The following is a 14,972-nucleotide window of genomic DNA, read 5'->3' as shown; positions in this document are numbered from 1 at the left end:
CGAACTATGAGGGAGAAAAGAGTGAAATAGGATAACTAATTAAAGACCAAGACTCTATGTAACTTATTAATGACCAGAAAGAACATTCTCCGATTATTTCACTAGAAAAAAAATTATTAACAAAATTAGCACATGATTACTTACACTACCTAACTTTAAGATATTATTTCCCATGAGGATAACACCTCAGCGCTAAAATTGTAAAAATGATCAGAAAATGTATTTTTAACCTACTGCTCAGAATCCAGCAAACTTTAAACCCGAAGGGATTATGTAGCGCCCGTGGAACGGGAGGCATTCAAATTCGATCCAGTTAAGGGGAAAATATACTCAGTTCCTTGGATTTAGAGCCCCTCACCAATATCAAAGCAAACTACTGCATTTGTGTAAAATAATACCATTTAATTTCGACATTGGAAAGTGGCAAAATGGTATGTACACATTCCATTAAATATACCAACCTTCCTGTAATAGGTTAAACAAGTGTTGAAATTTTGAAGGCTGTCAAAGAAGTGTCTCCAATTAACACACTGATACAAAATTTGGGAATGATCTATGTAACATTGTACATACTGCAGCCATACATACATAAAGTCCCATATATCTTGCCCAAGATACATTACACCAGCGTAGAAAATTTGAAGTCGATTTATTAAGGCATTCGTGAGTAATAAACGAAAATATATGAGATCAAATGAAAATGTAGCTGAGAATTTTCCGAAAAATAGGAAAGTCTCCCCTAGTTTAATTTAAAAAACTATCATTTGTCTTATTTTTAAACTTTAATACAATCCTGTAAAAGAAAAACCTGATTTTGATTTAAAAAAAAATCCATTTTAATAAGCTTAGCAAAAATAAATGCAAACGCCCATTCGGTCCAAAATTAATACAAAAATTCTTCCAGTTAAGATATAGCAGTACAGTATTTAGAGTTTGAAGCCGATCAGAGGAGGCATTCTCTGGTTATTATATTGGTAACAATTTATTTAATGAAACTGGCAAATTAAAATTTACACAGCTCAAAGTGAGTGATAGCTTAGGTTTAATAGAACCCACTAATGATTAAAGTTTGAAACCGATCTGGTAAGGCATTAATCTGGGTCCGACTATTCCCAGTTTTTAACTATTTCCTTACATTTTCAAATTTGCGCCTACTCAAGCAAAAGTTGTGGGTCACCATCCTTCTAACAGGAACCTTCGTTATTAATAAAACTCATGGAAGGGCAAAGACGACTGGTAACAGTACAGGCATACTGGAGTAGGGTTTCAAACTGCTTTGAAGGAGGAGGACCTCGGAGGGTGCATAGAGGCATTTCTCCTGAGGAACACATCACCCTTTTACCGCTACAGCAAACACGAGACTGACAAATTTAAGAGTAACCTTCAGGAACGTCAACAAGCAGGCATTCACGACCTTATATACCACATATGTGAGGATTATCTTCGAGTATGTAACGCCAGTAAGTAACCTGCACATATGCAGTATAATGTGATCCTTTATTGACAATGTTTCGCCCACACAGTGGGCTTTTTCAAGTCACAAACAGATCTACCTGGGGTGGAAGGTACGTGAGTATTTATAGTCAGGTTCAGAATGCTGTGGTCAGGTGGAGAATGCTGCATCTGATGATCTACCGAGTGGGTTTATAGAGTCTAAAATCTTGGGTAGCTTGGAAGGGAGATTTGATAAGTTTGTGAGCAGACCTGCAGTGTTACTCCATTCCTATGTTCTTATGTGGGATAGCGATGAAGAAGTTTCTTGGCAAGTGGTTCAGCTATGTTATAGAAGCCATTGTTCTGTTTGAAGTTGTTGGATATAGAGATAAGCGATGATTCTAGGATTCTTCTGTATTGAGTGTTGTCTTCTGTGATAAGTCTTGAGTTTCTGTAGTTTATTAAATGGTTGTGTGAATTACGGTGTTGTACACAGGCATTCCTTGTATCGTCAGACGTGCTTACGTATTGGTGTTCTGAAATACGTGTTTGGAGGTCTCTTGATGTTTCGCCCACGTATAATTTGCTGCAGTCATTACAAGGGATTATGTATACCCCTGCAGAGGATGGAAGCTTGTCCTGTCTATTACTGGTAATGTCCTTGATGGTCGTGGTTGTGGAGGTAGATACTTGGAATGAGCTATTGGAAAAGATGTTGGAAACGTGTTTGGCAATGGAGTTGGTGGGGAGGACTATGTATCTCTTCTCGGCAGTGTCTTCTCTGGGTGTGCTGAAGATGTTTAATGCCCGTCGTCTGCAGTCTCTGATGAAGTGACGAGGATAGTGGAGTTTAGAAAATACTTGTTCAATCATCGTGCATTCTTCTTCAAGAAACTCATTGCTGCAGATTCTGAGTGCACGTAGGAAAAAGCCTATAATTACACCAAGTTTAGTTTTGGTGTCGTGGTGAGAGTAGAAGTGGAGAAGATCGTTTTGGTTGGTGGGTTTTCGATAGACTTTAAAACGAAGTTCATGGTCAGCTTCGCAGAGAAGAACATCAAGGAAAGGAAGAGTGTTGTCGACTTCTTCTTCAAGTGTGAACTGGATTGAGGGCTCGACCTGGTTGAGCTTGTCTTGGAGAGCTTGAACGTTGAAGCGTCTAGGAGTTATGAGGAGAATGTCGTCTACATAACGGAGCCAGGTGACAGACGAAGGAATAATGGTGGAGAAACGCTCGGCTTCCAGATGTTCCATGTATAGCTTCGCCAGGACGGCACTTAGTGGCGAACCCATGGGTAGTCCAAAAGTCTGTTGAAAGAGGTGATTTTCGAAAGAGAAACACATAGTTCAACAAGGTAGATGAAATCGCTGGCTGGAATAGGAAGATCAAGTGAATCGTCAATTTTCCTGCGCAAGAGATCGATGGCTTGTGTAGTAGGTACTTTGCGCAGGAAAATTGACGATTCACTTGATCTTCCAATTCCATCTTCCTATTCTTCATCGCTATCCCACATAAGAGCATAGGAATGGAGGAACACTGCAGGTCTGCTCACAAACTTATCCAATCTCCCTTCCAAGCTACCCAAGATTTTAAACTCTATAACCCCACTCGGTACATCATCAGATGCAGCATTCTCCACCTGACCACAGCATTCTGAACCTGACTATAAATACTCACGTACCTTCCACCCCAGGTTTGTGACTTGAAAAAGCCCACTGTGTGGGCGAAACTGCATATGTGTTTATATTTCCATTGTGTCGGTATTTTATACCATTTATTTCCAAGTAACCTGCAGTTGGAAAAAGTGCAAAGCTTTCCAATAAGACTAGTGCCGAACTGAGGGGATATGAGTTGTGAGGAGAGGCTAGAAGAGCTAAACCTGACGATATTAGAGGAGAACCTGAGATGACATGACTGTGACATACAAAGTTGTGACAGGAGCTGAGAGAATAGACCGGACAGTCTGCTGGAGACACGAATCTTAGGCTCAAATATGCACAGCTGAAACTTAAAAACACAGAATACAGCGATGTTAGGAAGTACTTTTTTAGCCTTTAAATTATCAGAAAGTGGAATGATCTAGAGAGCAAAATGGTAAAGGCAGGATCCACACACAGTTATCCAGTATCGACCAGCGGAGACGACCCCTGTAACCGCAGTTAGGTGTATACAATTAGGTGAGTATACACAGAGGTTCACAACAAGATTAGTAAAGCAGCTAAGAGGATTGTACTATGAAGAATGATTAAATGGACTGAACGTGACTTTATAGGATAGAACAGCTGAGGGAGACCTGATAACGCTGTGTAAATGATTCAGAGAATTTGATATAGTGGACATGGGCAGGTGGTTAGAGCAGAGTGAAATGGGTAAATGAAGGCACAGTTGGATATTATAGACACAGATGAGTCACAGGGATGCCAAGAAATACTGGGTGGTCAGGAAGTGAAATGACTGGATGAAGAAGTGAAGGTGACTGTCTCCATTCAGAGCTTTGGGAAGAAATGTGACGGGGCTCGCGAGGTTAGGAGAAAGTGAATCAGGCATTGACAAGTTAACAGTCTGAACCAGGAGTTGAATCCGATCTCTTTAACCGATAAGTAATTACAAATATGCAAGTACACTTTCAAAATGTCCTTCCACCTTTCCTTCTTCATCCCTGAGCCCTAGCAAGAAGGTGGCCACTGTACCTGAGGGTGGCAGTGATGGCGTCCTTGCTGGCCTGCTGAAGGATTACATCCTCGGGGTTCACACTGCCTGTTTCCAAAGACACCACTGAAACAATGAGCAAGATGTCATTATTTTTACTCTTAAGGAGAACGAAGTCAGTAGGTTGTTTAATTATGCTTAAAACTTATTGAATACTGAAAGGGTCATTAAGGCTGCATGTCACCTTTTGACAGCTAGTCAAGAATGCTTCAATACCTAAAATAGGAATTAAAGCATATTTGCAGTGTATGCATAACAATAAGTATACACCACTTGGTGTATATATTTCTGGCCGATTGTCATATAATTTATGCATTAGAAGTTTTTGTACTTGTTCGTAGGTACGATAAAGGAAAGATAGGTGTATTTACCTATCTGTAACCCAGAGGAGTATACATTACGTGATAGCCAAGTGCTATCGCCTTCATGAGTTTATTTTACTTGTACAGTAGGGTATCAGTCCCTTGTCAGCTGTCACACAGTGCATTTCCAAACCACGTAAGGATGCTATCACAATCTCCTTTAATCTTAACGAGTTCCAGCTTTGCTCCGAGGTCGTTACATTTCTACTTAGTGTTCTGAATGATTCATTTTTTTATCTCTTTCGATCCTTAATAATAATAATAATAACAATGATATAATAATATCTTTATTTACTACAAGTACATATACAAGGTATACAGTCCTAGCTGACATCAATGACATACTACTATATAGAAAGCCGCTTGTTAGGCAGAGCATTTCGGGCAAATTAAGTCAGTTTTGTCCCAGGATGCGACCCACACATGTCAATTAATTCCCAGGTACCTATTTTACTGATGGGTGAAGATAGACAACCGGTATAATGAAACACGCCCAATGTTTCTACCCTCGCTGGGAATCGAACCCAGACATTCGCCGAGTGAAGCGAGAGCTTTAGCCACCAGACCACGGGCACCGTTTGATATATTTATTCTCAATGCAGCCAAAAACAATGGCAGTTTAGTGCATTTCAACAATTTTCTTTATTAACTTACTGTTATGTAAAATTGCTTCATTATTCTCAGTGTTTCTGTTAATAATGGCGGACTTTTGTTTTACCTCATCCTCTTATTTGTTCATGTATTTGCTCTACTTATTCATATTCACAAAGCAGACATTCATATTAGAATTATATATGTTTTATTCCTTTCTCTGATTTTGTATCATCTAGAGAGTGATTAAATCTTTACAGGAGGACCCCGCTTATACAGCAGGTTAGCTGTAAAGTGATACATGCCTTTGTTTTTCACTTTCAAACACATATAAAAGCCTGATAACATCAATTATTAAATGAGCAATAGAACTAGGCCTAAAAAATGTACATACAGTACACTTATTACTGACCTTGAAATATTTTCTTCCGTATCTTATAGTAAGAGGGGAATATGTTTATTGTAGGAAGTCTGAATAAGTGAAGATTGAGGATAATTGAAAACCGCTGCATTAGCGAAGCGCTGTAAAGTGGGACTTGCTTGTGTTATTTTTCTTTATATGTTGCATAACATCATTAGATTTTTACTTGATTTAACACTTCATCATTTATTCCTATTAAGTCATGTGTATGTGTATGTGCATGTGCGTGTGTGTGTGTGTGTGTGTGTGTGTGTGTGTGTGTATGTGTGTGTGTGTGTGTGTGTGTGTGTGTGTGTGTGTGTGTGTGTGTGTGTGTGTGTGTGTGTGTGTGTGTGTGTGTGTGTGTGTGTGTGTGTGTGTGTGTATGTGTGTGTGTGTGAGTGTGTGTGTGCTCGCGCGTGTAAGTGCCTACTAGGGAGGAGGTTGTGTCTACGTTACTAACCTCACAAATGACTTAGGAAAATGACTATATTACTAACCAATGAGTGTGACAAAGACTGCCAACAGCAGCAGGAAGATCCCAGCACTGGCGGCCACCGCGGCTCTGCCCTCCACCATGATGCTCGATGCTTGTGTCTGCCTATCAGTCTTTTCTTCCCTTGCTTGCCCTTATACCCGGCAAGTTCCTGGACTCGCCTAAGAGAAACGGAAAGTAGAAACATTTATAATTTTAAGTTCATTTGGAAGCGCTGGCCATGAAGGGGTTATAGAGCACTTGCTTGTAAGCTCATTCGTTCTCTAAAGGATAAGGTGAACTGAGAGAGGATATGAATCAGTAAAGCATTAAATGCATCGTACTCAAAAAAAGTGAAGTACAATGAGAAAATCAATATTTGCAGTCAGAAAACAATCATAATACCCTGTGTATTGTACACGTTACTTTGAAAAGTGACCTTGAACACATCTAAGCTGGAAGATCTCCAACTGTAAGTTCCCCAACTGTAGGGTCTCCAACTGTAGGGTCCCCAACTGTAGGGTCTCCAACTGTAGGGTCTCCAACTGTAGAGTCCCCAACTGTAGGGTCAACAACTGCAGGGTCCCCAACTGGAGGATCTCCAACTGTAGGGTCTCCAACTGTAGGGTCTCCAACTATAGGGTCTCCAACTGTAGGGTTTCCAACTGGAGGGTCTCCAACTTTAAGGTCTCTAACTGTAAGGTCTCCAACTGTAAGGTCTCCAACTGCAGGGTTTCCAACTGTAGGGTCTCCAAATAGAGGGTCTCCAACTGTAGGGTCTCCAACTGTAGGGTCTCCAACTGTAAGGTCTGCAACTGGAGGGTTTCCAACTGTAGGGTCTCCAAATAGAGGGTCTCCAACTTTAAGGTCTCTAACTGTAAGGTCTCTAACTGTAGGGCTTCCAGCTGTAGGGTCTCCAACTGTAGGGTCTCCAATTGTAGGGTCCCCAACTGTAGGGTCTCCAACTGGAGGGTCTCCAACTGTAGGGTCTCCAACTGTAGGGCCCCCAACTTAGGGCCTCCAACTGTAGGGTCTCCAACTGGAGGGTCTCCAACTGTAGGGTCTCCAACTGTAGGGCCCCCAACTTAGGGTCTCCAACTGTAGGGTCTCCAACTTGAGGATCTCCAACTTTGAGTGCTGGTTTACTTAAAAAAGAAAATGTATGTTATACCCAAAACTTCAATAAAACTGAGTTAACTACCTATTCAATTCATGACTGTTGGTCAACCTTAATTAGAGAATACGTAGGATTAATTTTAACCTTTACAGGTAAAAATTTACTTCTTTTTTTTTTTTGATGAAACAGGGGAAAATTGAAATACTGATTTTCATGCAATAATTTCTGAGTTTCTCAACCAACTGGCTTCATCCATCATCCCTGTTAGCGTGCGACTAGTTAATGGCTCAGGTCAGAGTGGAACGTTGTCATAAGTTTCTTTCTCCTCTGTGCACGTTATTTGTGAAAATTCTGGGTTGATTGAATAAGATGGACGTATATACGCACATGTATACGTATACATATGAATTTACATGCATATATATATATATATATATATATATATATATATATATATATATATATATATATATATATATATATGTATATATCAATAACAACACTGCGCTAGCCAAGGAATCGAACCCATGTTGTACTGGTCTGCCTCATGGTAAGCGAGAACCACATGACGCTTTAAACCACAGCACCACCCAACCCTACAAGAATGGCGCAGCCAGCAATGCTAGCTGTTGGGTCGCCATCCGAGGGCTGGCTGCGCCATTCTTGTAGGGTTGGGTGGACCTGTGGTTTAAAGCGTCATGTGGTTCTCGCTTACCATTAGGCAGACCAGTACAACATGGGTTCGATTCCTTGGCTAGCGCAGTGTTGTTATTGATATATATATATATATATATATATATATATATATATATATATATATATATATATATATATATATGTCGTGCCGAACAGGTAAAGCTTACTATTTTGGCTTAAATAACAACGGTCTTCTTGCCGAATAAGGCTGTTAACGACACCCATATCATTATTATATTACTAACAGCCTAATTCAGCAAACCACTAAACTAGTTCTACTCAACATGTTGCAATCACACATGTGCACCCATACCTAAATGAACCCTCATGACAAGTAATGTTATATCACTCAAGTTGCAGTCTGTATAGCAGCACACCACCTAGACCACCTGTAGCATTACAATACCTGTATGTAGCAGTAGCTGGGTGGGTTACACATTATGTCGATGGTCACGGCAGACCTAACATATTATATATCGACTTTCGCGACAGAGTTAACAGGATGTTATGTATTATATAGACGCTCACGACGGGAGTACCATGATGTTCGGGAAACTGGGGTAAATTACCCTAAATGGGGTAAAAATTAAAATCTCGGGGGTAATAAAGGCTCAATAAATATAAATATGAAATTGTACAAAAAAATTATTCTTTAATAAATAAGGCAAATTACGAAAGTTATATTTTTTCAAACACATAATTTGTAATCTCTTAATAGAATTAAAAATCTAATTTTTAGGGACCATTTCTTAAGTTAGCATTGATGTAAGGATTGCAGCGGCTGGCAACACCGCATCAGCAGTGACTTGGAAGCCGGCACGACAACCACACATTCCATTGTTGACGTACCATCACCTAACTTTTGGCCTAGTGTCCTATCTCACTATCAGTAATTGTCTCTCCTTGCAGTCAATGGAAGTTCATTGTTTATGTTAGTAGGTTTAAGACTTTCGATGACCAATGAGATTTTTATTAAATATGTCTGTGACTGTTTTTTATTTCATGCAGTTTATTTTTCATTTTATTATCTTGTTAATTTTGTATTTTATTTTTAAAGTTGCTTTATCGCGTATAATACAGACTTTTCAGTTTGTATGACTATTCTTCATTCAAATGGAATCAATAAACTATTTTGAATCTGAATGCTCCATGTGTTTTTCTGGATTCTGTGAATTTTCAAATCTATTGGATAATTTTACTGTATACGTATTTGTTTTGAGGTAATACTCAAAAAAGTTCTCTGACGCCCTACTCTGGTTAAACTTAACAGGAGCATCAAGAGACTCTGGTATAATGATCAATCCTGCCCTTTTGTATAACATTGTTTAAGGCTGTGCACAATAGACTCCACTAAATAGCTATCGAGTTTGTACAGTCCATAATTTGAATTATTTACGGCATTCCTATCATGTTTCAAGAGGACTCAATTATGTTTCTTTCCATGATGGAACTGTTGGGTACATTTATCTGGCGCCCTGCCGTAAATAATTCAAACTATGGACTGTACAAACTCGATAGCTATTTAGTGGAGTCTGTTGTGCACAACCTTAAACAATGTTATACAAAAGTGCAGGATTGCTCATTATACCAGAGAGTCTCTTGATGCTCCTGCTAAGTTTAACCAGAGTAGGGCGTCAGAGAACTTTTTTGAGTATTACCTCAAAACAAATATGTATACAGTAAAATTATCCACTAGATTTAAAAATTCACAGGAATGCTTTTTATGCCAGGGAATCTCGTGATGTTCCGGTTATGTTCGATCAGTCTGCAAACTAAACATCATGGTAGCCCGTCGTGAACGTCGATATAATATATAACATCCAGTTAAGTCCGTCGCAAACGTCGATATATATTATGTTAGTTCTGCCGTGACCGTATTGTCATTAATTTAGCCATTATTATTACATGAAGCTGTGTGGTCACGGTGGCTGCGTAACAACAGCACCTTGATGTAATTACGTAAAATTAAACAAACACTCACTACAATTCATCCCGGATAAGTTGTAGTGAGTGTTAATGTTAAACCGAAGAGCATTTCCTTTCAAAATTTGTTATCACATCATACATTAGTTATACAATCTTCTTTTTAACCAATCGTCGTATTATGACTATTTTCACATACCTTTTGCATCTAACACATATGTACCCTATTCAACACTGGACCTTTTCTCCACAATTTCGTTTTACCTTTCTTATCGATTTAGGAATAATGCAGTAATATTACTGATTTTTAATAGGTTTAGATGGCCACAATAGTCCCCATAATGTTAATAGACAGCTCTGACAGTATAAAACAAAGTTAATAAATTAACAACGTAAGGTGATGGAACCTGATCAGACTCTGTGTACTAGGCAGTCCTCCAGCTTCGAATACAGCTGCTTCACAATTACGTGGTGGTGGGAGTCTAAGCTTAGAGTCTTTGACTATGCTTGGGAGATGATGCATTAAATTATAATCAAGGAATTTCAATAATGAATTAGTATATCACGGAGAATCTAAATGGTTTATCAAACGCAGTCACTGCTCAAGACACTGTTCAACACGCTGCTCAAGACACTGTTCAATATACTTACGACGACACTAAGACGCTGCTGGAGGTACAACAGAGAAGTATGCAGAGTTGATTCTAAATCCAAGTCCGGAAAATACTTATGCGCCCACACTATAATATGGACGACCAGCGGCACAACTGTGTCTTGCCTCCTCACAAAGCTTGATTCTGGTACTACACTGTTGAGTTGACACTAATTAGATACAAAAGTAGTACTTGATGTTATCTTCCTTATCTTCGGTCTAATTATAATTTATCTACGAGAACACAGGGATAGTATGCTCTTGAGAGTGTAGGTAGAGAGATGTACTGATGCTGGTGAATTAAAACTAACCTTTCTATTTTTTTCAGATCGAATCTATATCCTCCCCATCCCCGGGTGCTATATTACCATTGTTCTCTTCTACTACGTATTGTGTTAACCTTTCTTTTTTGCATTCATGAAACCTTCCTTGAGGAGAGAGAATTTTTTTAGAGAAGATGACTTGTTGGATGCTGGCTGCTGATCATACACGACGGTTGCTACCCAAACAGCGAGTGTTCCAATCTCTCATAATCTCTGTGTCACATGTTACATTTTCATTTAATTTACCTGCTTTGTGCTCCTTTTCAAATATTCTCCAGAGGTGTAACTGACGTCTACGTCCTGTGTTACAGCTAATATCCGGGTGCTGTAAGCAAATGCTGTTACATATATATATATATATATATATATATATATATATATATATATATATATATATATATATATATATATATATATATATATATATATATATATATATATATATATATAGGATGGGGTTCACCTCTGGTGTAAATTGTGGGACCCACAGCCTCGGAGAAGTGGATAAGAAGGCTTCAAGGAAGAATATTTGGATTTCTTCCTGAAGCCGTTTGAATATTCCACTTCCCCTACCACCCCATCTTTTAAACTATTTTTTTTACCAACAGGAATATTTTATTACATAATATGGTACAGAAGATTTAAGATATATATATATATATATATATATATATATATATATATATATATATATATATATATATATATATATAGATATCGTGCCGAATAGGCAGAACTTGCGATCTTGGCTTAAATAGCAATGCTCATCTTGCCATATAGGACAAGTGAAAATTTGTGTATGCAATAATTTCGCCAAAATCATTCTGAACCTAACGAAAAAAAATATATTTGATTGTGTTTGTTTAGTACTAAATTATTGTAAACGTATTTAAAATATATTTAGTTGGGTTAGGCTAAAATAAATTGCTTTTGTTATAATAAGGTTAGGTAAGTTTTCTAAGATTCTTTTGGTGCAAAATTAAAAATTTTTACATTAACGTTAATGAAAAAAATATATCTTTAAACGTATAAGAGAAAATTTTAGAAAGGACTTAATTTTAAATGAGTTCTTGCTAATTGACCAGTTTTACATATTTACATATATATATATATATATATATATACATATATATATATACATATATATATATATATATATATATATATATATATATATATATATATATATATATATATATATATATACATATATATATATATATATATATATATATATATATATATATATATATATATATATATATATATATATATATATATATATATATATATATATATATACATATATATATATATATATACATATATATATATATATATATATATATATATATATATATATATATATATATATATATATATATATATATATATATATATATATATATATATATATATATATATATTGTCTTTCACTCCTCTACATTTATGTGCATCATACTGGCGGAATCAGCTGGGTGAGATATTTTATTACCCCTCCTATACTGATACCTCCTAGTTGAGCATCGCCATAACAGGATTACTATGAAGAGTATTAGCTTGACGAAAAGCAAGTTTGATATCTAGCGGGCAGAGGATGTTAAGATTTCGAAGGCTGAAAAAATGAATTAAGGCAAAGAAGAGATTTTACTGGAGAAGTGAGTTCAAAGATTCACTGGTATTGTCCCAGCCCAGGTTTTTCCCAGCTGGTGACCCGGCCTTGGCTCCCTGTCGCGGGAGTGTCTAGACTGGACGTACAGGCTCGGTACCTTGGGCTGCCACTAACCCCGCCCCATTGGGCGTCTACCTATTCCCTAATCTTCATCAAGCCTCCTTGTTCATCTGCAATCTTGCTCTCCATCTTACCCTTAAATCTTTTAATAATAAGTCTACCATACAGCTTACCAAGTATACTTAACAGGCTTAATCCCCTATAACTCTGCACGCACTCTGCCAGTCCCTTAGTACCTTCTCTCCTTTCGTACATTTATTAAAAAAAATATCAACTACTCCAAAACTATATCCCCACATACTTTCAACACTTCTGTCATGATCTCATCAATCTTAACTTCTTTACCCCCTTTCATTTTACCCAAAGCCTCACGCATCTCCCCCAGCTCATACCTAGCTCTTCCTCACAGGATGGGTATGGGGTGCATAATAAACATACTAAGCTAATTTCCTTAGCCAATGCATGAAATCACAGCTTCCCTCTCTTCATCAATATTTAACAATTCTTCAAAATATTTTCTCCATCTTCCCGATACCTCCGACTCCCTATATAATAATTCCACATAATAGCTCTCCACTCGTTCCCTAGGCTTCCTCAACTTATAACTCTCGCTTCAGAAGTTTGTCTTATTGTCAGCAAAATTTGTTGACAGCACCTCACCCATTCTCTTTTATTACATTCGCTTCCCACTCTCTTAACCTCTCTTTTCTATTCTTATATTCCTCTCTCCTTATATCATTCCATCTCTGCAAAAACCTCTCATACCACTTACCTCTCATACCTCTTACCACTCTCTTCACCTCATCATTCCACCAAATACTCCTCTTCCCTCCCCAGCCACCCTTCTATATCCACAAACTTGTCCAGAACACTCTAATACTGCATCCTTAAATCTACCCACATCTCCTCAACCTCCTTATTATCTTCACTCTCACTAGCCCATTTATCTACCAATAATTACTTATATCTTACCCTAACTGCCTCCCCCTTTAATTTATAAACATTTATCTCTCGTTTGCTAATGCCATTTTTCTTGTATGCAGCTACCTTTTACTCTCACCATAGCTATAACTAAAAAATTATTTTATATATCTATTGCCTCTTTATAAATATGCACATCCTGAAGTCTACCCATCACCCTTTTATCTACCAATACATAATCAAACAAACTATTGTCATGACGCCCTATATCATATCTTGTATATTTATTTATCCTCTTTTTCCTAAAATATATATTATCTATTACAAAACCTCTTTATATACAAAGTTCAATCACAGGCCCCATAATATATAAAAATAAAATAATGATAGCTATAGCAACGATGAAAGCAGATATTAGTACCATGGCACAATGGAAAAATTTCTTGCCAGTTGGGTGTCAGGTAATGAAGCAATAAGCTGAGTAATTATAACTTGCCTCATCTGGCTCATGAATGTTATCTGGATTAATATAATGTTACTTAAGCGACTGCAAGATGACCAAAGTTTTAATGGAAGAGGAAATTTGCGGTCTCACTCTATAACTCGCATCTCCATGGAGGGTTGTGTCTGCGTTGTTGCAGATGAAGAGGGAAGGGGTTTTATAGAGGGAAGGGGTTTTATAGAGGGTGTGGGTTTTTGTGGGGGTGTGGATATTGGTGGGGGTGTGGGTATTGGTGGGATGTAGGTTGGGGTTTGTATGTTAGCGGATGATACCCATAGAGAACTATCACCAAATTACACCATTCCCTGTCATCAGAAAGCAAATCATCCCATCTTTCGTTCTTTCTACTATCTCCTCTCTCATAACCTACCCTATCTTTCAACATCCTCCACCCATAGCCCATGCCTGATTAAATAGTCACCACAAGCAAACGAACCTCAAGTCTACCCGGAGATAAGGCTCCCAGCTTCCTCCCACACCCTTCACCTGTATGAACTCTTCAGTTTCTCAGTCCCCTCTCTTCATATACACCAAGCAAGTACACGAGGAACCATCGAGGTAAACGAAATAATTAATATTTGTTAAACAAAAGGAGACTGCACTGTAAACACTATGTATAAGGTAAAGATGAAACTATTGCAATATTAACAAAATATTAGCAAGTCTAGTAATTAATTTTTTGATTGATATGACAAAATAAGGAGACGTAGAGAAAAATGCTAAGGAAATAGCTGCTCTAATTATTATAAAATATATGGAGTTTTCACGTGAGCAGTAATCTCTGCAGCGATGACTTTAGAAACTGCAGGAGGGACTTCAGAAACAAAAGAAAGCAAGGAAATACATATGGGTATGATAAAAACCATAGGCCAACAGTATAGATCCTGGAGGAAGCGACCCATAATGAATGAGCACCACCAGACTAACCGTATGAAGCGTCATTAAAAAATAAATTGATTGTAAAAACTGGAAATCAAAGAAAAACAGATGAAGCCAGTAATGAGTTACAAAGATAGGAGAAGACGACTAACTAGCAAGGTGGAATCTGATTTTCTCTCTAAACGAAAATGAGGAGCCTCGAGGAGAGTGACTATATGGTCCTATGTTGCACTAACCTAGTGGAGGAGGGATTTT

At 37.7% G+C, this 14,972-nt stretch overlaps 1 protein-coding gene across 1 annotated transcript in view; it reads right to left on the bottom strand.

The window, feature by feature from the left end:
• LOC128685128 (N-acetylated-alpha-linked acidic dipeptidase 2) overlaps window positions 1-10,526 on the bottom strand; it is a 110,210-nt gene extending 99,684 nt beyond the window's left edge. Inside the window, exons 1-3 of the mRNA XM_070104572.1 lie at window positions 10,360-10,526; window positions 5,998-6,154; window positions 4,126-4,210 (exon numbers count right to left, since the gene is read on the bottom strand). Coding sequence (XP_069960673.1) covers window positions 4,126-4,210; window positions 5,998-6,076 — 164 coding nt within the window. The 5' untranslated portion in view covers window positions 6,077-6,154; window positions 10,360-10,526. The remainder of the gene's footprint in view (window positions 1-4,125; window positions 4,211-5,997; window positions 6,155-10,359) is intronic.
• Window positions 10,527-14,972: the final 4,446 nt, after the last annotated feature.

The sequence above is a fragment of the Cherax quadricarinatus genome, chromosome 5, assembly GCF_038502225.1.
Source record: "Cherax quadricarinatus isolate ZL_2023a chromosome 5, ASM3850222v1, whole genome shotgun sequence".
NCBI classification, from domain to species: domain Eukaryota; kingdom Metazoa; phylum Arthropoda; class Malacostraca; order Decapoda; family Parastacidae; genus Cherax; species Cherax quadricarinatus.
The sequence above is the reverse complement of the archived record's forward strand: the minus strand, read 5'-3'. Positions and strand labels throughout refer to the sequence as shown.